General features: G+C 37.0%; 1 protein-coding gene across 1 annotated transcript in view; it reads left to right on the top strand.

Moving 5' to 3' along the window:
* The window catches only part of SEMA5A (semaphorin 5A), a gene marked incomplete at both ends in the record, with an annotated part of 216,220 nt that extends 192,727 nt beyond the window's left edge, over positions 1 to 23,493 (top strand). The window contains 6 exons of the mRNA XM_079533089.1: positions 2,111 to 2,329; positions 10,772 to 10,942; positions 15,872 to 16,027; positions 19,532 to 19,579; positions 21,799 to 22,010; positions 23,374 to 23,493. Coding sequence (XP_079389215.1) covers positions 2,111 to 2,329; positions 10,772 to 10,942; positions 15,872 to 16,027; positions 19,532 to 19,579; positions 21,799 to 22,010; positions 23,374 to 23,493 — 926 coding nt within the window. The remainder of the gene's footprint in view (positions 1 to 2,110; positions 2,330 to 10,771; positions 10,943 to 15,871; positions 16,028 to 19,531; positions 19,580 to 21,798; positions 22,011 to 23,373) is intronic.
* Positions 23,494 to 23,922: the final 429 nt, after the last annotated feature.

The following is a 23,922-nucleotide window of genomic DNA, read 5'->3' as shown; positions in this document are numbered from 1 at the left end:
GTCTAAATTGCAATAAATTTGATATAATTATGCCAAATAAATTTGCATATTCTCTGTGGGTCTGAAAAATATACATCTACCCTGAAAATGTCTTCAGAATATACTAGTAATGGTATGAAGTGGTACATGCTGCAGTGTTTTATGAAGAAAATAACAGGCAACCTAGTCTGAATAAGAACACCTCTGCCATTGTTTATGCTGCTGTTAATGTAATAGCTGAAACCCCAACAACCCTCATTTGAAGTCCTGATATTGAAAAAATACTATCATTTTATTCTCGCAGCTCATTGTGTGTTTAGTCTGGACATTTCAGTGATACAAAGTTTTTGTGGTTTTTTTTTTTGTTGATTTTTTTTTTTAATGGAGATGGGGTTGTTTATCTTTTATAGATAGCTGGCCTGTGTTCATTATTCCTGCACTGTTTCTCTCTACTTGCTCTCATTTTGGATTTGAATCTGTGTCATGTTTCCTGAAATGCTGCTTTTAATATCTTTGTGTAATAGAATCTGACTCAGCAGGAGAGAAATTGTTACCCTCTATAATCACTGAAAGGTTTTATCCATTTTTAGTCATTTTATATTGCTCATCTTTTGTTGTTGTTGTTTTTTAACTAATGTCAACAGTTGCTTATTACATATATTTATGTATCATTCCAATACTGCCAATTGTTATCAAGTGTTGAAGAAGACTATGCAAAACTTATCCATTTTGAGCTGATTGTGAATGTACTTTACAGGGCAGAACTTAGTAATGCCTTTTGCACTGGTAGGAATGGGGCATAGTTGTTTCACTTCTGTGAAATAAGTGCTTATAATAAAAGCACCAGTTAGTGGTCCACTGATCATAGAATCTCCACTGTTGCCAGCAATGGGGAAAATGAACTGCTTTGGCACAGTAGAAAATCCCAGAGATGCTTATTGGTGATGCTTAGCAACAATTCTACAGCTCGAGTGAGTCCAGTGTTCCGAGTATAGCTGAAGGAGTCTCTTTCTGTGCAGGATCAAGCCTGCAATTGACAAAAACACCAGTTAACTGCACCTTATTAGAACAATTTCATTTGGGGCTATATCCAAGCATACTCGATGATCTCTGGAGGTCCCTTCCAACCTCTACAATTCTGTGATTCTGTGATATTGGTCATATCCTGTGAATACAATGCTGTGTATTCCCTTTTATTAATAAATAATGGAGTTCTGTTTCCATCCCATATAATCTAATGACTTTTCTTAGTATTAAAATATCTTAGAAAATTTGTTTTCCACTTTCCAGACAATTATGTTCACTGGGAAGTATTTTATCGTGTATGTCTCCAAAATGTTAATTTCTATGGTTTGTATGTGAATTAAAACACATGGGAAAAAAATGTTTTGTGAACTGACAAAACGTTTTTCTCCACAGAGCAGCAGTTTCACTAGTCTTTGTACACTTATATCTGTATACTGTTTAAAATCTATGTTTCTGACCGAGATCATGCACTGCTTTCCAGAAGACCCATGAACCTCTTAGTACAGCAAATGCTAGTGGGACTGGCTGGATGGAGGAAGTGGGCAAAGCTCAGCAGTCAGACCAGAAGTAGCTCAGTGTAGCTCAGTGAGTTGCCACAGGCAGTTCAGTTCTGTCTTCTGTGCCAGCCTGTTGCTCTAAAACAGAGGCAATAGTAGTTAGGAGCTGGATTCAGGTCTTCACTGCAGTTCTGTGCAAGTAAGTGATTATGAAATTTCTACAGGGGAAGAAATTCTTTAGAACATTGAATCATACAATCACAGAACAGCCTGGGTTGAAAAGGGCTTCAAAGATTATCTAGTTTCAGTCCCCCTGCTACATGCAGGGTTGCCAACCACTAGACCAGACTGCCCAGAACCATATCCTGCCTGGCCTTGAATGCATCCAGGGACAGGACATCCACAACCTCCTTGGGTAACCTGCTCTAATGTATCACCACCCTCTGAGTGAAAAACTTCCTCCTAATATCTAAGCTAGATGAACCTAGGGTTGATTTTTAAGATTAAAGGATGAGAAATTCCTAGTTATACAAGTAAACATGAGAAAGATAAGATGGTTTGAGATGAGTTACTCTTTTAATTCTGTGTTATTTTTCTACCTTTATTAGGATTATCAGGAGATTTCTTGCGTTCTGGACGATATTCTGCTCACACCATCAATGGTGCCTGGTCACCATGGTCTGCATGGTCTCAGTGTAGTCGTGACTGCAGTAGGGGTATAAGGAATCGCAAACGGGTCTGCAGCAATCCTGAGCCCAAGTATGGTGGCCTTCCTTGCCTTGGTCCATCTCTAGAGTACCAGGAATGCAACATTTTGCCTTGTCCAGGTAAGAGTCAACTAGAACAAGAGAAGTATTTGAAAATATAACTTTTCTTCGTGGCGTGATTTTGGTTGTTTATTTGTTTCAGATGGTTAAATCAGGTTTTGTTTTAAGTAAATTATGGCACAAATAGTTTATCTGTAAGCCTATTTTATTTCTGAGGAAACTAATTAGTTCAGTCCAGTTTAGCTTGCCAAAAGTTTACATGGAAATTTCAGTGATTATGTTCTCTTTTAGGATGCACATTCATGGTAACTGCCTATGAAAGTAAAACCCACTGTATTTTACAATGCGGGAATATCTTTAAATAAGGTGAATTCTTATCTAAGACATGACTGATGGATAAATTCCATGTGGAGAAGTCTTTTTCTTCTGTTGCTTTTCAGGAAATTATTTTTATTTGCCTCTGGCAAGAGATTTTCACAAGTTTGCTCAGTAATGTCTTCATACCCAATAGAACCCCCAAAAATAGTTATATTAAAGTGAATTTGAGTAAGATTCCCCAGTAATGTCAGTTTACCATTAACAATATTAACATCTATGTCATCTTTCACTTTTGAGACTTTGACTGTAAAAGCATAATTTCAATAAGTAATCTTTTAAGAGAAGAAATTCATTATGGGAATGCTGGTATAGTCTTAAATTCAAAAATACCATTTTCATTACAGTGATTGCTAGAATTTTGAGATTGTTGGCTTTTGAGAATAGAGCCTCCAGCAAATAGAGTTCAGCACTGGTCACCATAATTGCTGGTATCTCAATCAGGCCTTGGATTATTCAAGGAATTTTGAGATTCTCCTTCACTGAAGTTTTTTTTATAATTCTGTAAAAAGGACTGCAAGTGCAATACATGTTTTCAAGAAACTACTTGGGGTTATAAATCATTTGTGTATCTCAGAGATTTACAAAGAAAAAGGCATTTTGGTTCTAGTGACCTCCCAACTGTTATAAAACAGACATCCAAATTCAAAGGCTTTTGTGGGGAAAAGAAAGAAAGAAGAACATAGTTGAGAATATATGAAGATAAGAAAGTGTAATTTGAATAGGAGGAAGCAATTCCAGGTACAGAAAGTTATAGAGAGAAAGAAGGATAATGAGTGAGAAGGTCTTGTTTTCCCCTTATCAATACAAAAATTTAGAAATAAACTTTCCTACATCTGTAATTGATTAATTATGTGTAACTCTGCCTTTCTGAAGGAAGAAGGGATGTCCTTGTATTTAGTTTATTTCTTCAGAGACAAATTTCATTTGTACTTTTAGTGCAAAGAAGATTTGAACAAAAATGCACAGCTTGAATGAAGTATTTAGATGTATGATAGCCTACAAGGAATCATGAAGGTCCTCAACAATGAAGTTGTTATCTATAATTAAAAAGAAATATAAGGGCCTCAGTTAGGTCTCAGATAAATTTGAAGGCAAAACGTTCTAAGTGGCAGACATAATTTTTCCAGATGACTTGGAAGAAAAAAAATGATTGCTGAATAAGGCTTGTTCATAACTCATACTTGTTTATTAATTTGTAGAAGGTGATTTTTTTAATTGGAAAACTGTATTGATAAAAATAAATTCTGGTAAACATGAATATCTGCTATGGCACATCATGTAACCTCAACAAGTCAAGAAATAAACAATACATAGGTGAAGAGCCTTTCATCCAGCCTGTGCATACAAACCTGGCAGACTCCACAGAAGGGGCACAGAAGAAATCAGGCAGCAGAAAAACTTGTTGGTGGATCTCTTTTTAACTTATTAACCATTGCCCTAGGTGACTAGTTCTTATTTCCTGGATGCCTGTATTCAGGACTAATATATAAAGTATTCTTACCCAAGCTATCTATGCAAGTTTCTAAAACATTCTTTTTAGGCTTTGATCATACAGTCCTTGCTGATGATCATGGGAAAGATTGATGTGGATTCAGATCTCATCATGGTATTAATTTCTCACATTCAGTAGGCTATAGCTAGAGATGCAGGGACTGAGCGAGAGTAGATATGTCGTGCCTCTCTTGTCACAGAGGAATAAAATAAGAACTCTGCATGATTCAGTCTTGTCTGTGCAGTAAAGAGATGCAGACAGAAAAGGAACATGAAGGAATTTTGTTCTGACCATGATGCTAGAGAACTGGCCATACTAATAGAAATTCAAGTGCAATACAGAAGAATTTGATACTGTGAAAGGAACATGAGTTCCTTCAAGGTAAGGACCACTTCATGTGTTCCTTAATAGAACCCATCTATTTATTTATAATCCAGTCATTAACTGCTCAGAAATATATAAGATAGTAGGAAGGAGCGAATTGGCTGTCAAAAAGAAGCATTCCTGTAAATTCTGGCTTAGGTTCTATTTTTCTACCTATTTTGCTTATTACAGACAGGATGAAATGCTTAAAATGAGAATTGATGAAAAAGATGAGTGATAGAGAGGTATACTGAATAATGTTTAAGTCCTGCTTAGTAGGACTTCATGCACCTAAATCATTTAAGTTGGGTCAGTGACATTCTGGAGGACTAACACAATGAAAAAGCCCATGGAGCAGTCACAAAGTGCACAGGGCTCTCTTGTCTAGTTAAGTGTCCTGTAGCACAATTTTAAATATACATAATAATAGCCAACAATTTATTATTAGATGTGCAACAGGATCCTATAACTCTAAAAAAAAAAAAAAAAAATACTGAAGCCAACTAGAAGCTGCCTTCAGCAACTCAACTCACTCCTAAATTGTTCTTGAGGGAAGAAAGAAAATACTATTAAGTTTCTCCCAGTTTGTAGCCAGGGAAATAATACGTGCTGAAGTGTGGATTGTTAGGAGTTACTGGGCAGATCAGTTTTTGTTGATCGTACTCAAAGGCTAAATATATAATGGTAAATTGAACAGTGCCAGAAATTTACCAGAAATTAATTGTACCCAAGCCCAGGAATACAATTTGTCTACATTGTGCAAGTTTTAGAATGTTCCCTCATACAATTTTGGCTTCAACTAACTAGATTGGTCTGAAATAAGCTGTGGAAATAATCTGTAAGTTAGTGTATAGTAAGGCCTATTTGTACTAGTTAGTTTCCAAGCAGCCAGTTTTGAGAGGCAGGAAAACTTGCACTAGCAAATTGTGTTTTGGCCCTGTGCCTCATCTCCTTTTTTAGGGCTCAGAGATATGCTGAATCGAGTTGAGCTGGCAAGCAAAGAACAGTCTCAATAACTATAGAAAGAAACCGTGAATGTATTTCTGCTTTCTTTTTATTACTGATATGTGGTCACTATAGAAAGAAGGAAACTATACTCACGCATATTAGGATTTTGTTAATCTTCACTGTTTGTAAGATATTCACATCATGAAGAGAAATGGGTGACGAAGAACATTTTTTACATGGTAAATTCAGCAGATTTACAAACATTACAGGAATTTATTAACTAAATTACATATTTTCCTGGAAATAATAACTAATGTAAGACATTTTGTCTTTGTGTAGCTCACAACATTACATATGTGTCCACTTATTATTGTAGGAAAAAATAATTTTTTTCTTCATCTTTGTTTTTCTTTGCTTCTTGCTGCCTTCTCTTTCCTTCTTTTGCACATAGAGACCAAAGTGCCATTAATAAGGAGTGTAAAGACATGCCATCTGAGCTCTTTGAGGGAGTTTTATTCCCTCTACTACTAAAATCATATTGGTGGATCAAGGAAAAGGATGTTTATTGTCTGTGATTTGGAACTCTGACCTCCTTGCCAGTAATTTGGGATTTCAACAGTTTACCTTTGTTATCACAGCAGTTTTAGTTTGTTTTAGAGATGATGTTCTGTTTGAGAATTACTGAATAAATTAACTGCAAGCATTCATGTAATTCATGCATCTGTAAATGTGCTAATAAAATAGTTTCATACATATATGACTTCCTGAAATACCACCTAAGGTACATATGCATCCCCTAGCCAATTATTGATCACTGCTTTTTTCTTCTTTATTGCTTTAATTATTTTTTCCCTTTTTTAAACCTACAAATAGGCCACGAGGAAACAAAGGCTTATTTAAAGAAACAGGCAAAAGTGCACCACAGTAAATTCCTAAACCACAGGAAAAAAATTAGTCCTGTGGCAATAAAGCTTGTCTCTGAGGCTGCTAATGCCTATCTTGCCATACACTCTGATCTCTCTAAGCTTCTGTTTCCACTGTGGAAAGAACTGCTGTTTGGAAGCAACCACAGTTCTTCTAACCTACAAGTCTCAGCTGCAGGCTTAAACCCAATTTGATCCTTGGGTTTTGTTGTTGTTATGCCTTTCCTAGAAGCATTAGTTTGTCTTCTGTGTTTTGCCCTGCATTAAAAAGACTGTTTCATCCAGCTCTGCTTTTATGAATGAAAGGTAACTAGCATCGCAGAATCAAGACTTTGTCTTTGCAAACTTTGATGTCAGAATTTCTCTTTTCCACAGTAAAACACACGCAGCTGTATCTCACAGGAAAAAGACTGGGTGATATGGAATGGGATGATCTCTGGGTGCCTGGATGGGAGCAGTACTCTGTTAGGTCTGTTAACTGCACAGCAGCCAGTGTCCCTATATTTATTTTTCACTCAGCTGTTGTGAAACACGTCACTTGCATTTCAGTGGAAAGTACTGCGCCTATATTTATATTCCTTCATAGAAAAGATTGACCTTTCTCAGCTTTATTTATTCTCTTTTGTTGTGCTTTCAAAAAGATGAACATAAAATGTTATAAACCTTAACCACAAACCCTAAAGAATAATGTTATTGGCTATTTAAATTTGAAATTAAACCAGACAGTATATGAACAAGCCTGCAATCCTATTTGTGCTCTCTTGAAAGAAGGTGAGGCCATTGTGTCATCTCCACTTCCTTTGTCATTCTTATAAAACCCGAGTGCATAGCAGGATATCCAGTTTAATAGTCTCTTGGAAGTTCTCCAGTAATGTGAATTTTTTATCATGTCCCCAAGAGGTCATGTTTCTATACACTGTTTTTCCCTGGAACAACCTCCTCCCCCGACTTCTTTTCATTATAGTGAAGAAATATTTATTAACCACGACACAGTCAGTAGGAAAAAAAGTTCTTACTTAAAGGAAAAAACAACATTGTTTAGAGCTCCCTGCTAGCTGAAGAGGCCCATTTCTAAGAGGGACCAACCTCAGTAATTGTCAGGAAATGCAGACAGTTTGTGTCTTTTATTGTGGAACTTCTTTAACTACTTTCTTTAGTCCAACAGCTCCACAATCTGCTTTGTAAGTGTGTGTAGTGACTGCAGTGGCTGGAACTTTCCTTGCAGCTGTGTATTTTTCCTCCTATAAGAAGCAAAAATAACATTAAAGACTCCATGACAAAAGGGAAAAAAAAACCAAATGGTGCTGTGTTGCTAAGCGACTTTAACAAAAGATGAAAGAAACCACAGAACTCTATTTAAGTCTTGTAAAAACTGAAGAACTAAATACCCATCCCTTTGATCTTATTTAGCAAGGATGATGCTTTATCATCCTCTGTTGCTGAGAAAGACAAGTCCTGAAGACAAACAAAAGAGGTAGTTATGATAGTCCTTGAAAGGCTTAGAAATTTAGGAGGGTAAACTGTCAGTAAGTAGTTGCTAAGAAAAGCAGTTGTAATTACACTGTCCAGCTTAACCATGATTAACATTCTCTGCTATATTGTGTCTGCTCTTTTCCATCTTCCTCAGTCTTGCTTCTCCCGTTACATCCCGAGGCTTGTGGTGTAGCTGGACCACCATAGCTGTGGAGCGTGGTGACATTCCTGGATGTCACATTAGTATCTTTATTATTGTTCACCTACGGATAGACAACAGGCAGCAGTTTCAAATGCATGCACATTTTGTAATTTTCATTCTTGCTCTTGAAAATTATGTAGAAAATGTTGGGGATCACTGCCTCTATTATACTGGACAAGATAGGGAATGTTTGCAGACAATTTATCTTCTATGTAGGCAACTTGTGTCTGACATTTGATTTCGTAAAGCTCTATACAGTGCAGTGGGAATCCATCTGATTGTTTATTTGAGCTAGTAGAGGATCATTTTAAGTTTAAAAATTAAAAAAAAAAAAGAATAAAAGAAGGAATATCTGGAAAGATAAAGCTTGATATCTTATGAAATGAGTTGCTGGATAACAGCTTCTTCTTTTATTTGGCATTATTTAAAAAAAAAAAAAAAAGAAAAGAGGGCAAGTTCTGATTAAAAGATATCATGTCTTGTCTTGAAATTGTTAAACAATTGCACAGTATATTTCAACAGCACCGAGGACTAATAACCTGCAGCTTGGTTAGGATGAGCTTGCATAATACCACATTACCAGAGTTATCACAGGCGAAAAAAGATATATGAGTGAGAAAATAAGTCAGGCACTCTACTGAGATGTGGTATTTATACATTATAGGTAGCTTAAAACTCTCTCATACATCTCTATAGCTAGATTATTTGGCTTATGAAAATATCCTGGAAGAAAAAATGTAGCAGTCATTGAATTCCTTAATAATAAAAATAATGCTCTCTGCATTATAGCCCCAGATTTCCCAAATCCAGTCTGACCAGCCAGAGACTAGATACATTACTTGCAAGAGTTTTTACTTTTACTCACAGAGAGAGTGCCATCTCTTTCCTTTCTTGATTGATTGAGAGAATAAAGTGATTTATATTCAACAACTTTGTTTACAGGGTTAGGATGCTAACAGTCTTAGGTATGCACTAGTGAATTAGTTTGATAGCACATGAAAACCTGAGGGTTTGCTGTATCTGAACTTAAGTTCACAAATGCGCATATATGTTTCAATATCAAAATGACTACATTCTCCTAGCTCGTTTTAGTCTATTTTGCAGTCTTTGCTTGGAAATCATTGTGTCTGACTCACCAGCTGCATTTCTGGTATACAGTGCAATCAAACTGAGTCTTTTTTTAACATTTTACACTCTCTGTATCTTAAGATTAGATTTGGAACTTCCTCTGTGCTTGTAGAAGATAATTATGAAATAGCTTTTCAATAAACCAGTGAAAATGATTTTAATCCTTAAAAAGCTCTTTGATTAACTGAATGGAAAGAATAAAAACTAGTCCCTGCGAAATGTTTTATAAGTGTCTTGAAGACTCTAGTAGCAATCTTTCAATGAAGCACAAAATCAAGTCTTACCAGGAATGTCCTAAATGAGTACACTGCAAAAATTGTGAACAAAAAATGTGTGCTTACTTTGTATCCTTAAAAGAGGTCAATATTAAATTTTTCTCTCCTTTGGTAAAATGCCAACTGCTGCTCTGAGTGATGGAAGGAAACAAATGCAAATGCTATGTGCACTTCAGGGTCCTGTAATAAAAAATACTTTACTTGTAAATTGCCATTGCTACACATAAGGTTTCTTCTATTTATGTCAGTTAAATTACACACAGTGTGTTTCCTTTGATTGGGTGGAGACATGTCAAATAAATTCCTTACTTAATAATAAGAAGGCAAATCTAAACCTTCTTATAGTAGTTTGAAAAGAAATTCATTTTTGCAAGATGTGAATATTTTGGAAGTTTATTTTTCTTCTTTTTTCCAAAAATTAAAAGAGAGGTAAAGAAAATACTGATGCTATTTGCAAAGGAAAATGTATGTGTGACTTTGTCATGCGACTACAGATAGAAAGACTTTGGCAAATGGGCCAAATATGGCTATAAGTAACAGAAATACATCCTGGAACAACAACTTTAAGGACAGTGGCTGGACAAAGTTTGGTGAAGGCAATTAGGTCAACTTTAATTAAGACTTGTCCAGTGACTATGTTTTGAAAGTTGTCTTCTCAGACAGCAATGGGGCTTCTATGACATCCAGCCTAACCTTTTGAAAACTGTGTCTGTAGATGAAGAAGAATTTGATATACCTAAATCAGTAAATATTAATGGATTTTATTATTTTTAAAATGTTTCCAAAAACATGTCTTTGAAATTTAAAGCAGCAACTCCTTTTTGACATTCTTCTGTTGCTTTTTGAAACTACTGGCATCATTCTGCCACTGCTATCTGTGCTAGAGCTATAGAAATACTGTAGCGGCCCATCAAACCCTAAAACTGTTTGATCAACTGAAATGGATTGTACAGCTAAACAAGTCTTACTTGGGTTATGAAAGAAAATCTGGATTCTGCAGTCTTCTTTTTTGAAGGAAAAAATGAAATTAGTTTTACCTTAGAACTATTATGCTACTCTCTGAAGGCGTATTATGTGAATGAGTAATAACGTTAGACTTCCCAGTATACCGCTGGATTTTTAAATATGTGAATTTAGTCATTTTGTGATATGGTATCATGATACAATATGGATTCACTTCATTGGCTTACATTCAGTAGGAACTAAAAATGTCCACTAATTCATTAGCTAGAAATTAGATTCACAAAACATGAAAAGGACAGACTGGATTATATAATATAATAATAATATTGCATAATATCATATTTTGTGTCTTTGCAGTGGATGGAGGCTGGTCTTGCTGGTCGTCTTGGTCAAAGTGCTCAGCAACGTGTGGAGGAGGACATTACATGAGAACCCGCTCCTGCACCAATCCTGCACCAGCATACGGAGGAGATATTTGTCTTGGCCTGCACACTGAAGAAGCCCTCTGCAACACGCAGCCGTGTCCAGGTACAGCAAATAAGCACAGGCAGCTTATGTATGCCACAGCACATCATTTATAGTTGAGTAACATAGTGTTCCTTGATCTATTATTTAGGAGCAAATCTTTTCTCTCCTTTATTAAGTGCACAGTCAGCTTTTACATGCTATGTTCACAGTAAATTAAATGTAGGTATGCCAAAAAGAACATGAAAGGCTTCTATAAGTACCTCAATCAGAAAAGAAACGTCCAGGAAGGCATACCCCTCCTATTGAGTGACACAAGCAGGCTGGTAACAACTGATGAGGAGAATGCTGAGGTACTTAACTCTTTTTTTGCCTCCATCTTCTCTGATAACTGCTCACTGCACAGCCCTCAGACATTTGGTTTGATAGGAGGGGATTGGGAAATCAACATCCCTCCCACTTTAAGCGAAAATCAGGCTCTTGACCACTGGAGGAAACTGAACATCCGCAAGTCTATGGGTCCCAATGAGATGCATCCCGGAGTCCTAAGGAAATTGGCTGATGTGGTTACCAAGAGACTCTATGGTATTTCAAAAGTCGTAGCAATTAGGTGAAATCTCTGGTGACTGGAAAAAAAGGAAACATCATACCCATTTTTAAAAAGGGTAAAAGAGATGAGCCTGGTGGCTACCGACTTGTCAGTCTCACCTCTGTGCTGGAGAAGATCATAGAATAGATCCTCCTGGAAGCTATGCTAAGGCGCATAGAAGACAGGGAGGTGACAGGGGAGAACCAGAATAGCTTCACCAAGAGCAAATTATATTTGACCAACATGGTGGCCTTTTATGATGGTGTCACTGCAATAGTGGACAAGGGAAGAGCCACTAATGTCATCTGTCTTGACTTCAGTAAGGCCTTTGACATGGTACCCCACAACGTCCTTCTCTCCAAATTGGAAAGATATGGATTTGGTGGGTAGACTGTTTGAAGGACAGAGAACTGGCCACAGGATTGAGTCCGGAGAGAGGTGGTTAATGGCTCAGTGTCTAGATAGAGATTGGTGATAAGTGGTGCTCCTCAGAGGTCAGTGCTGGGGCCAATACTCCCAATACTCTAATATCCTCAGCAGTGACAGTGAGGTCAAGTGCGCCCTCAATAAGTTTCCCACAGCTGATCACCCCAAGCTGTGGGTGTGGTTGACACAGCTGAGGGAGCAGATGCCATTTAGAGGGATCTAGACAGGCTTGAGCAGTGGACCAGTGAACCTCATGAGGTTCAACAAATCCAAGTGCAAGGTCTTGCTCCTGGGGTGAGGCAACCCTCATTACCAATACAAATTGGGGGATTAAAGGATTGAGAACAGCTCCTGCCAAAAGAGACCTGAGGGTACTGTTGAATGGGAAGCTGAACATGAGCCAGAAATGTGCTCTCACAGCTCAGAAAGCCAACTGTATGCTGGGCTGCATCAAAAGATGTGGCCAGCAGGGTGAGGGAGGTGATCCTGCCCCTCTACACTGCGCTGGTGACACCTCATCTGGAGTACAGCATCCAGATTTGGAGTGCAGGAGAGATACAGATCTGTTGGAGCATGTCAGAGAAGAACCACGAAAATGATCCATGGAATGGAACACCTCTCCTATGAGGACAGGCAGAGAGAGCTGAGGCTGTTCAGCCTGGAGAAGAGAAGGCTGCAAGGTGCCCTGATAGTGGCCTTTCAGAATCTAAAAAGGAGCTACAGGAAAGAAGGGGACAGACTCTTTAGCAAGGTCTGTGGTGATAGAACAAGGGGAAATGGCTTCAAGCTCAGAGAAGGTGGGTTTAAGTTCCTTATATGGGTCATAAGGGAAGGTGGGTATAAGTTCCTTATATCTATAAGGAAAAAATCTTTTATAGTGAGGGTAGTGAGGCACTGAAACAGGTTACTTAGTGTGGTTGATGCCCTATCCCTGAAGACCTTCAAGGCGAGGATAGATCAGGCCCTGGGCAACCTGATCCAGCTGTAGTTGTCCCTGTTCACTGCTGGGGATTTAGACTAGATGGCCCTCAGAAGTCCCTTCCAACTCTAAGGATTCTATGATTCTAAATAATATACTACAGGAGACCATCTCTTCCTTCCTTGTTTGAAAATTACACAAGAATTACAATTTAAATTATCATCTTCTGGTTCTGAATGAGCTAAAATATTGTAATATTTGAAGTGGTTCTTGCAACCGATTGGTAGACTTCTAATAGCGCTATCCTAAATAAGTGCCTTTGTTATAATACTAAATGTTCACATCAATCAGATTGCTGAGATTGCATATTCAATAGCATGCATATTACAAGGTCTTTCAAGTACATAATGCTTTATATTAACCTTTGTTTAAGACTTTTTTTTGTATAAAATGGAAAGCAAGCTTTAATGCTCTTTGTAAAATAAATACTTCATCTTTGGATGTTAAGGGGCAGAGACTTCATATTTTTAGATCACTGCAAAGTACCTGGTAAATGAAATGTCTCAGCACTCCTGGTGGTTGTATAATATTATGGATCATGACCTTTTCCTTAACTCTGCTTTTTGAACTATACTAAAGGAACCTGAATTTTTAGTGAAACGTAAGTCAGAAGAAGAGAGTAAAATTGCAGAAGAGCAGATAAAGAGTGAAAACACAGTAGGAGAGTTTGTTTTCATTTACAGTTGTTTAATGGATTATAGGCAATAGTAAAAGGAAATAAATAGCTTCAAGGAACTGGCGTCAGTGCCAGTTTCTATCTTTGGTTTACTGACGACTCCTAGATTTCATGGCAATGTTTTTGACTTATACGATGAGGTTGTATAACTGAAGACATAGGCCCCATGAATATGAATGTATAGATCTTATTACCTGTGCTGAACCACACTTTCAGTTGATTTCCTTTCCCAGGCACTGCATGTCCTGAAGTTGAATAGAAATGCATACTTCGTCAAACTTAAAGAAAGTGAAACACTCTATTGGGTTTTAAAAAATACACAGAAAGCAGTTGATTATTTTATTTTTCAAGACAAATATCATATATTTGTATTGGGATCCTTAAGGCATCTTTTAAAGGTCATAACTAGAGTGTTCATTGTGCTATTATTGTAGCTATTTCTCTTGCATTTATTTTCTAGTGACATTTTTCTAGAAATGACAGTTTTCAAATGTTTATAAATAATCTCTTCATCTTGTTTTTGACTGACTGTTACTCAAGATTTGGAATAGATAGTGGGTGAAGGACGTTGGTTTCAGTTTGGTTCAGGAAAGTGAAAATTTTTATAAAGCAGTAAAATTTCGGAGTTCAAAGCATATATCTCAAATTACTGTGATTCTTATTACTTTATTTCAGTCTCACTGAAAATTTGCCATAGATTTTGAAAGCAATTATATGAGGGAATGGCCTTTGCCTCATGTGCATACTGTACATTTCACATTTTTTTTACTGTTCTTATTTCATATTGGTACAAAAATGACCCCAGTGCTACACCCCTTGTCAAGTTTGGGCAGACTCTTGCATTCCTGCACAGCCATTTTGCTGTGGTGAAGATCATAAGGCCAGTAATTGCTGCTAGAGCAGATCTGGTAATACCTTTGATAGCATTTGCTGCTGGAGTGACATGTTTAGTATAATGCTACTTGGTGTCTAGAAACCACCAACCCACGCAGAAATGTATATGGAAATTATTTATAATGTTTCTTAGGTTATGAAAAAAGAAAAGATTTATTGGCATTTGAAATAGGATTTTTTTGGCAAAAGAAAACTTGTAGAAAATTGAGATTTTCTGAACCTTGATACCAAAGATTTTTTTAAGGATATGGAAGGTTAATTGCAAATCTGACTGAAAATATAAAAGTGTGCAGTAAAAACACAGCAGTTTTGTGTCTGCAAAATGAATTGTTTTCTCATGCTTCATTTTGAAAGCTGTATCACCACATTTTCTTTTTCTTTTAATTTATCTAAATGCAGTCGCACAAATATGAGAGGAAGTGCTGTACTATTGATCCTTACTGTTTTATAGGCTGCTTGTCTCTATGTGTAATCAGTTGCAAGGATGTCTGTAATGTATTGAATAAAGCAGTATTTTATGTGTAAAGTATTCACAGATGCTGTAAGAACAGAAAATATTTTGAACTTCTTGAACTTCTAACTCACACATGCAAATAATGGATAAAGAATTGAGCATTTAGAAGTAATGATGTAGTTATGCATAGGAGAGATTTATGATTTCATGGACTGGTGGCCTCATCATTCTGGGCTGGCTTCTTTACCCAGAGATCTTTTAGGTACTACTTGGATTTAACCTTGTTGCAAATGCCAGCTAAAACTGTAGGAAGAAGACAAGACAACTGAGTAAACCTTGCCACGTTAGAGGTGAAAATCAGCTTCAGATTACACACCTCTTCAGTCCGCCTTTTCTTTTCCATTCTTACGACTTTTACGCAAAGCTGAGGCTGCAAATAATTTATGAGATCTCTTCTATCTACAGCAAGGCAATGATCCTGAAATTAAAACAAAGAAACAAAAAACAAAGAAAAAAAAAAGCAAGGTACTTCTATTTTGCCATTTAAGTAAACAACCTTTTCAGACCTGGAATATATACCTCTGTACTTATCATTGCTACTTGTGAGGTACACAAAAAGGCAGTCATCATCCACCCTGAAGACTGAAATAGGCCCCACAAGAATAACTCTTTCAGTCCCTCCTCTGGGGTCACTGCAGAATCCTTAAGGCTTCTCCCTTCCACACACAAAGACAGTGGCAGAAGCCAAAACCATAATACTTAGGTGACAATTTTACCATCAAACTGTATTTTGGAGATGTTTTCCAGCATGTCCAAACAGGCTTTGCTTTATGGTATTACATGAGCTATCCTGTGATCGTTTGTATGAGCTGGAGACCAGGCTCTCTGTTGTTATTCAGGAAGATGAGATATTTTGGTGCACTCAAAGCATTTAATTGCAACAGTGTGTGTGTGTCCCTTTATGCCCATTGCAGACAGCTGGTCAGAGTGGTCGGAGTGGTCCGAGTGCGACTCATCTGGCATGCAGCTCCGTGTTCGTCAGTGCATTCTTTTGTTTCCAGTGGGCAGCCAGTGCATGGGTAACACCACAGAGAGCCGAGCCTGTGCTTTTGACTCCAACTTTATACCAGGTAAGATCTGTGTTCTTCTGGAAGGATAAATGAAATTTCCCAGCTTTTCAAGAACAAAGCATAACACTGTCCCTACACAGAACTTTGTAGAAGAAAAGAATTTGCCTTTTTTCATCCGAAGAGTGAGCAGGTCTATAGTGTAGGGCTTACGTTGCTGGACCTGGTGTTCTCATGAAAATCTGCCTCACGCCACTATATGATGTTGAGCTGTCTTTATTGTCACCACCGAGCATTGCTGTTATTCATTGTCTCACCATTCTGCAGGTCTTTACATCCTATTTGTTAACAAAGTACAGGAATGAGTACAGATATTTTGAAGAACTGGTTTGCTTTTCATTTTAAGGTGTTCTTTAAACTTTGGGGGTTGCTAGAGAAATGTTTCTCTAGGTTTTGTGATTTGTGCATGCAAGAGTGGGTGCTGGGGTAGTTAATCCAGAGATCATTTCGTGAAATCCCTTCAGTGAGTAACAACTTAGAAAGTTGCATGCTGCTTGCTGTGTCTCAGGTACTTAACTCCCCTATGACCATGGGCAATCATGTCGGTTTTTATTCTATAGCATTTATTGAAACTTACAAACATACTCTTAAAAAATGAATTAATCATAGCAGTGATTTAAATCACAACAATATGGATGGTCACGTTTACAGTCATCTATCTGAGTACATAATGAAGTCAGCAGTCTATTCATGAACGGAAATTTATGTTTTCATGTATTGTTTGTGATGTCATTTTGTTTATTCAGTGCAGCAACCTTTTCTGTTTGACTATGTAATGTATTACAATGTTATAAAGAAGTAAACAAATGTAAACATTACTAATGGCTGATGCATAAACTTGAGGAATATATTCTTTAACTCACAAATGCTATTTTTTCCTTCCAAAACCAATGTGAAAAATGTCAGTGTGAAAGCAAAACCTCCCACATTTTGTTTTCCCCTTTTTCTCATCGTCTTGAAGCAGCTCAGTTAATTTTCGTTTTCGTGAATCCCCCACTTAATCCCGCATAAGCTCTACATATTGTTTTGGGAAATACGCATTTTCAGAGTATGTGAAGTGAAGGATGTCAGACAAATAAGTAGCCATCTCTTCTCAAGCACTCTGTTGTTTTTTTTTCCATTCCCCCTCAAATTACCCAGGGGATGAAGTCGTGGCCTTTACATTCACCTTATGCATGCTTGCTTGCTTTCTTGGGACCTCACATCTTGCTTTCGCTTCTCAAGATCCTTATACTCAGAGTTCTCGCTCTCCTAACTTCTGTTTCCTTTTCTAATTCTCCTCAGTCCTCTCCCAGCTATTAGACTGGCATATCTACCCTCACGTTGTTTCCTCCTCATCTGCTTACCTTAACTCTGCTCTACGAAACGTACACATACAGAATGATTCTGGCATAGTGCAAAAATGGCTGCTCCTTGTCACTGCTGCTACTATGTTTTCAGAGTTAATCGTTATCAACATCGTTTTACGGAGCCTTATGGATTTCTGGCATTTTTTTTCTGCTTTTTGGTTGGATTGTGAATCAATAGCCCTGACCAGACAGAGTACATTACCAGCCTTTAACTAGCTGTGAGAATACTGCTCTGTCAGGTTTATTACTTTTGAAAAGAATGTTGATATAACAGGCGTAAAAAGGTAAAAAAATTTAAAAAAATTGTGATCCACTTTAGTAGAAGCCTGTGTTATGTTAGGTATGTGGAAGTCATAACACTTTGTTTCACATCTCATAATAAGCTGAAGTATCTTTTGGCAGAAACCTCCAGCTGGAGAAGAGATTAATTTTAAAATCAGAACCATTAATATAGTATTTGCTTCTCTCCTCTTTTTCCATCAGGCCTGCCTTAGCGTTTCTAATCTTTTTTCCCCAGAATCATACTACAAGGGCTTCTTTCACTGTTCTGAATCTGAACAGATTCAAATTTTAAACTTGCTTTAACAGAATTGAACAGAAAATTGAGAAACTCACTTTCCATGCATTCCTGAAGATGTCATTATGTCTGTCTCGTTTATCAGTCCTTTCCATTATCAAGCATTTTTAATATTCACAGAAGAATATCAGAATGGCCACACAAATTCAGAGCAGAAGTCCATCTTGCCAGTTCCTGACTTCAGCGGTAGCTATAATGTCTAGGAAAGAAGTGAAACAGAACAAGAATATATCATTCCCCTCCTGTCTCCTTGTAGTTTACCAGTCTTCAACTATCTTCATTTCAGGAGAGTTTTTAAACCTGATGTGATTGGTCTGTTTGATGCCTTGAAATAATTTTGTCTCCAAAAAGTTAACTGGGTTTCTCACATATATTGCATATTGGATCATTGTGTGGTGGCAAGGTGGAGAGCATACTTTATTACTCCTCAAGCAGAAGCAATTGCATTTCAGTGGTCATCATTGCCACCCTTCTGTCAACTGTTTCTACTGCTACTAAAGGCATTCTGAGATGGGAAAAACAGAGTTGCATGCTGTGCTCGGATTGTGGACAGCACGTGGATTTGTAGAGACCCATAATTCTAATTTCCTGCTTTACTTGGCTGTACCTAGTATTTTGTTTGCCTTTTTGATTGCTTCTGAACACTAAGCTGATATTTCATGAAACAATCTGAACTCACTCATGGGTGGTAATGGTCAGCTCACAACTATAATTTTGTATGTGAAGCTAGAATTGTTTTCTACTCTACACTGATCTACATTCTGATTCATGTGTCATATTGCTGCAGAAGTGGTAGGTAACTTTTCTCCATTGTAAGAACTACTCTATTTTCTATCCTCTCCCTTATATCCTATAGCTTCTTTGTTTCTTAAGTAGTCTTTGACAAGGGATTTAAAAACATATCTTAAATCCAGTTATGTTTCCTGCCTGACCCATATCTGCATGATCACATGACAGAGAGGTTTCTAAAGCAGGACAACTTCCTTTCACCAAATCCATCGTCCTTGAAGTAAAAAGTGGGAAAACTTGGTTGCCAACCCATTTTTATTCAATATTTATTCAGAATGCTTCCAAAGACAAAATGATAAGGACACTGGATGGAATCACATTTGATTATTTTGCAATTGAGACTCATAAAATTGGCAGTAAAATTTTTGCACATTTGCAAATTCCCTCTTTTCACATTTGTGCTAGATGTGACTTCTAGAAATAATGAGCCTATTTGAACACAAGATAATGAAATCCTCATTAAATGCACTATTTAGAAGTTCAATATTTTATCAATGTAGTTTAACTCCACAAAGAATGTTTTAATCTACACTTCATCTTTTCAATTCAAGGAATGCTCCGAATCAGGAATTAAAAATATGCTACTTCTTTTGCTTGATGAACTAAAGAATCTGAAGATGTCAGGGAACTTTTTTCTCAGTTCCTCAATATCATAGTCAAAGTCTTTTTGACTTTGGATTTGGAGTGAATGTAGCAGAATGTGTTTCTTAAAGCCTTACTGTATCAATCAAATTAATAGATCTCTGTTATTTTTTTTCCTCAACGGAATAAGCAGTGTATTTGTTTTTCTAGAAATATCAGTGGCACGATCCAGCAGCATAGAAGAAAAACGATGTGGCGGTAAGCTTTTCAATTCTATCTGTGTATTAAATGCTGAAATATTAACTCATTTTTCTACTTGTTTCACATATTGCACTAGTTTTATTCCAACTTCTAAATGCCACGTTCTCATTATTTACACTTGGTCCAGAAATAGAGGTGATAGGGACATAGTTACTACAGGATTGCTCACTGAATACCCAAATGTCATTTCTGACCTTTGAGATGAGAGTATGTATTATTGGACTTCTTTTTTTACTTTTCTCCTGTTCCTTTATGTCACTCACCCTTCTTGTCCCAAAAAGAAGTTCCCATTTTAAGCTAGTTTTCATTAGGTCGAAATTTGTAAAGTTGCTGCATCTTTTGCAGAACAGTAATTTCATGTAATACTTTCTCTTTTGGGCTCCAAATGAATAGCAGAGAGCCAGCCTGCTAACCGCTTTAATAGCTCAGACTATCTGGGACTCATATTCAGCTTTGCTGCCAAAGACATAACTAAAGAGTAAAAAAAAATTTTCCATCCCAGAAAGCCTGATGCTAGCAAAACAAATCTTGAAAGAGAAAACTAAATTGCTGAGGAAAAAAAAAAAAACTAAGTGAGAAGAAGAAAAAGAAAAATGATCCTTTTTTTGTGTGCTGAGCTATCACACTTAGTCTGTGTTGTCAGGGTAGTAGCTGTGGCCAGTTTTAATATTCTTCCATGCATAGATAAGATGTATTTTTAACCTAGTAAGGGACAATGAAAACACAAGGGTTATGCAGAAGCACTAGTGTGCATGGCAGTGTGTTATGGGAGTCTGGGTAATGCAATTTGATTTTTTCTTAATCAGCAATGGAACTCTGAAAACATTCCGCTAAGTTCTAAAACAATGGGAAACCCTGACACAAGTGTAGAAGGATATTTCAGTAATAATTTACATATTGGGGCAGTCAACGTAGTCACCTAAATATTAGATTGTGTTCCTTTGTTCCCAGTAGGCACGTAAAGATTCTACCTTAGGGATTTGCCAAAAAAAGGACCCACATGCTGGCCTACTTCTCTGTTTTACAATGAAAAAGATCTAATGACTTTTAGACTAGTGCCAATATTTCAATTTAAAATCAGCTTCATGTGCACTGCCACAAACAAACTTATAGTAATGTTAAGATGAAATTTCAAAATTGTTTCTTTTTTAATCAAAAAACACATCTCCAGTTGGAAATGACAGTGAAAAGCACTGTAATTTATTTCCAGCTAATCTTACTTGTGCCACATCTGACCCAATATCTCTGCCCAGTAACAATAGGGGGCACTTGTGTTTTAGATTTTCTTCTAAAGTTTCATGCAGCAGTGAGCCTTCTCTATGTTTTTATTTCTGAGCTGTAGGTAGGGTGGGTTTCCCATATTGTGATCCCACAGTATCTTTGAAGGGCAGAGCGGACAGGGAAGGCCTGGGTGAACAGTACTATATTCTGGCAGCACACTCTGGCTGCTATGGTTAAACAGCATGCTGATCTTTAAAGACTTTCTTTCTCTTCTCCAGGACGTTCTCCCCTGAAGTTCTACTGTTTTTCCCTCATTTCCCCCTTGCACAGAGAAAAAATTCTGAAGGCTGGGGAAGGGACTAAATTGGCTGTGTATCAAAGATGCAGAAACAGTGCGAACCAACAAGGAAGGGGATTTGAAAGGAGTATGCCACAATGTCAGGGACAGACACCAAATAAGGGGTATACTGAAAACATTTTAAGGGAAGCAGGTCTGCAATCTAAAGATAATAAGATTTTATTTGTTCTGCCTCAAGTCACTACATATATGACAAAGAACCAGAAGAGCAAACAGAGGAAATGATAATGTCGTTCATTGGAAATAAGCCATGTCCATTATATACATAATTTATATATAAAAATGTTTTGCCATAGAGTATGCAGAAAGAAAATTAGCTGGATTTTTCAAACATTTAAAAAAAGCAATTCATTCTTCTGTTGCTTGGGTTTTCACCTTGACTAAGCATTTTTCAGAAATCCCAGTCTTAACACTTACAGAGATTTATGGATATGTATGATTCTCTTAATGATCCCTTCAGGGAAGTACAATGAATTTGCTACTGTAGCGATAAACCATTGCAAAGATGTTTGTGGGAAACACATGAAATTTCCCTTATCATTATTTGAATCGAGTACTTTTCTATCTGCTTCCTCAAACTTAAGCTTTTATTGCTATTACCTTGCAATAAGATTGTTTTCTTCTGTCTACTATGCAGAGTTCAACATGTTTCACATGATCGCTGTGGGATTAAGTAGCTCAATACTTGGTTGCCTTCTTACTCTGCTTATTTACACTTATTGCCAACGATATCAACAACAGTCCCATGATGCAACTGTCATCCATCCAGTGTCACCAGCTCCTCTAAATACCAGCATCACCAACCATATCAACAAACTCGACAAGTATGATTCTGTAGAAGCCATCAAGGTGAGAAGTGGGCTGGGAGCTCTCTATTGTACATCATATAATCCTTACAACCGTTATTCTGTTATTCTGTGTCTGAAAAATTTTAATTGCTAGTTTTCTGCACTGGCATTTGCACTCAAATTGTGCTGATTGTTAATGATGAAGATAGATTCCACTTAAAATGTTGTAATTACGGATTCTTTCCTTTGTCAATCCCTATTACGTAGCTGTCTAGATTTGTGTGTAGGCAGAATTTATACAGCAGCAACTTTTCCTGTAAGATTCCAGGCGACTACTCAAGGTTATTGTTCTTGTATGTTTTTTTTTTCTTCATTGTGTTCCACAGTTGCTTGCTGAAGAAGTAAATATAGCTATTGACAATCATCATAATATATATTGAAGATAATCCTCTAGTGCCAATGATGTGGCATCAAGAGCACTATTGATCTTCCTGCACTACGTCTTTATACAGGAGATGTATCCAGTTAATACATAGTGGGCCAGACTTTCAGCTAGTATTCATACCTCAAATATTTGATGAATGAGTAGTATTGATTTACATTAGATGAGAATCTGGCATGGTATCTATATCATAAGACCTTTGCTTCCAAATGCCTTTTTTTATGACCTTATAGAAAAACTCTGCTGTTTAGATCCACTGACTTAAGGAAGCATGAGCATTCTGGAAGTACTTAGCACGGTATCTTCTACAATTTATTAATGCAGCTGTGAAGCTTTTTATAAATGATTATATTTCTTAAATCCTACCCAGAAAATCTCATTTTTAATTTCTGCATTTTTATTTCTAATTAAAGATATTTTAAGAAATTGTCTTAAAAATTCAAGAAAAGTCCAGATGTTGTGATCAGTGAAATCAGTTTATATGTAGGGTTATATGTTAAGGCTTTTTCAAATCCTCCTAAATAACTCTCTGGATTGTTACTGGGCAGCAAAATCTTGAAAAATCTTGAAAAATCACTTTAAAAAAAAAATGAGATGCACTTCTAATACTTCCAGAAATTTTTTCTCTATGTTGCCTTGGAAAATCAAGTGATTAACATAGTAAAAAGAAAATAATTCTTATTCAGTGAAAGTATGATGAGAGAATAATTCTAATAATTGCTGAATATGTATGATTAGAAAGAATTCTTTATCAAAAAAAAAGTTATAATATTGGGGGAAATGTCTATTACTTTTTTATAGTAGAATTGTTTTCTCTACAAGCATGATTATGCAAATGCAAGTAGATACTTCTAAATGCTTTTTTGACTGACTGACATTTCATGAACGTTTGCCGCAAAAATTGTCTGAGTGAAATAGCATGTAGGGGCTCCTTTCATTCTAATCCTCTCATTTTCTTCTTTTCTTTCTTATTTTTCCCCAGGCATTTAACAAAAACAACCTGATTCTGGAGGAGAGAAACAAATACTTCAATCCACATCTCACTGCAAAGACTTACTCTAATACTTATTTTACAGATTTCAATAATTATGATGAATACTAATGGGCTTGTGTATTTTCTGGCCTCCTGTAACTCCCCAATCCCCAAGGCCTGTGCTACATGACTGCTCATGTGATTGAGGCTTCAGAGATGAAGTTCAGAGACATTTCAAGCACGATCCAAGCCGTCAATGTCCCATTGCTGCCAAATGCCCAGAACACCTGTTTGTGACATGCTGTTTTCTCTGCGGAGTGAAAGGTTGTTGGCCTTTGGTGTCGGGCGCAGCTGTAGCCCCTTGGTGTTGCTGAACCGCTCATGAGGAACATGTTGCTTCGCTGTTTCATAAGCATTCAGTCAGATTTCTCTGACAAGGGACTGAGCAATTCCTGGTACCCCTTAAAACTGCTCCCGGAGTACAAATGCAATTTTCTTTTTAGGCATTGTCCTTTATTTCCATGGGGTCTGACAAGGGAGCTGTTAGCCACAGAGCCC

The sequence above is a fragment of the Tetrao urogallus genome, assembly GCF_951394365.1.
Source record: "Tetrao urogallus genome assembly, chromosome: 3".
NCBI classification, from domain to species: Eukaryota; Metazoa; Chordata; class Aves; order Galliformes; family Phasianidae; genus Tetrao; species Tetrao urogallus.
The sequence above is the reverse complement of the archived record's forward strand: the minus strand, read 5'-3'. Positions and strand labels throughout refer to the sequence as shown.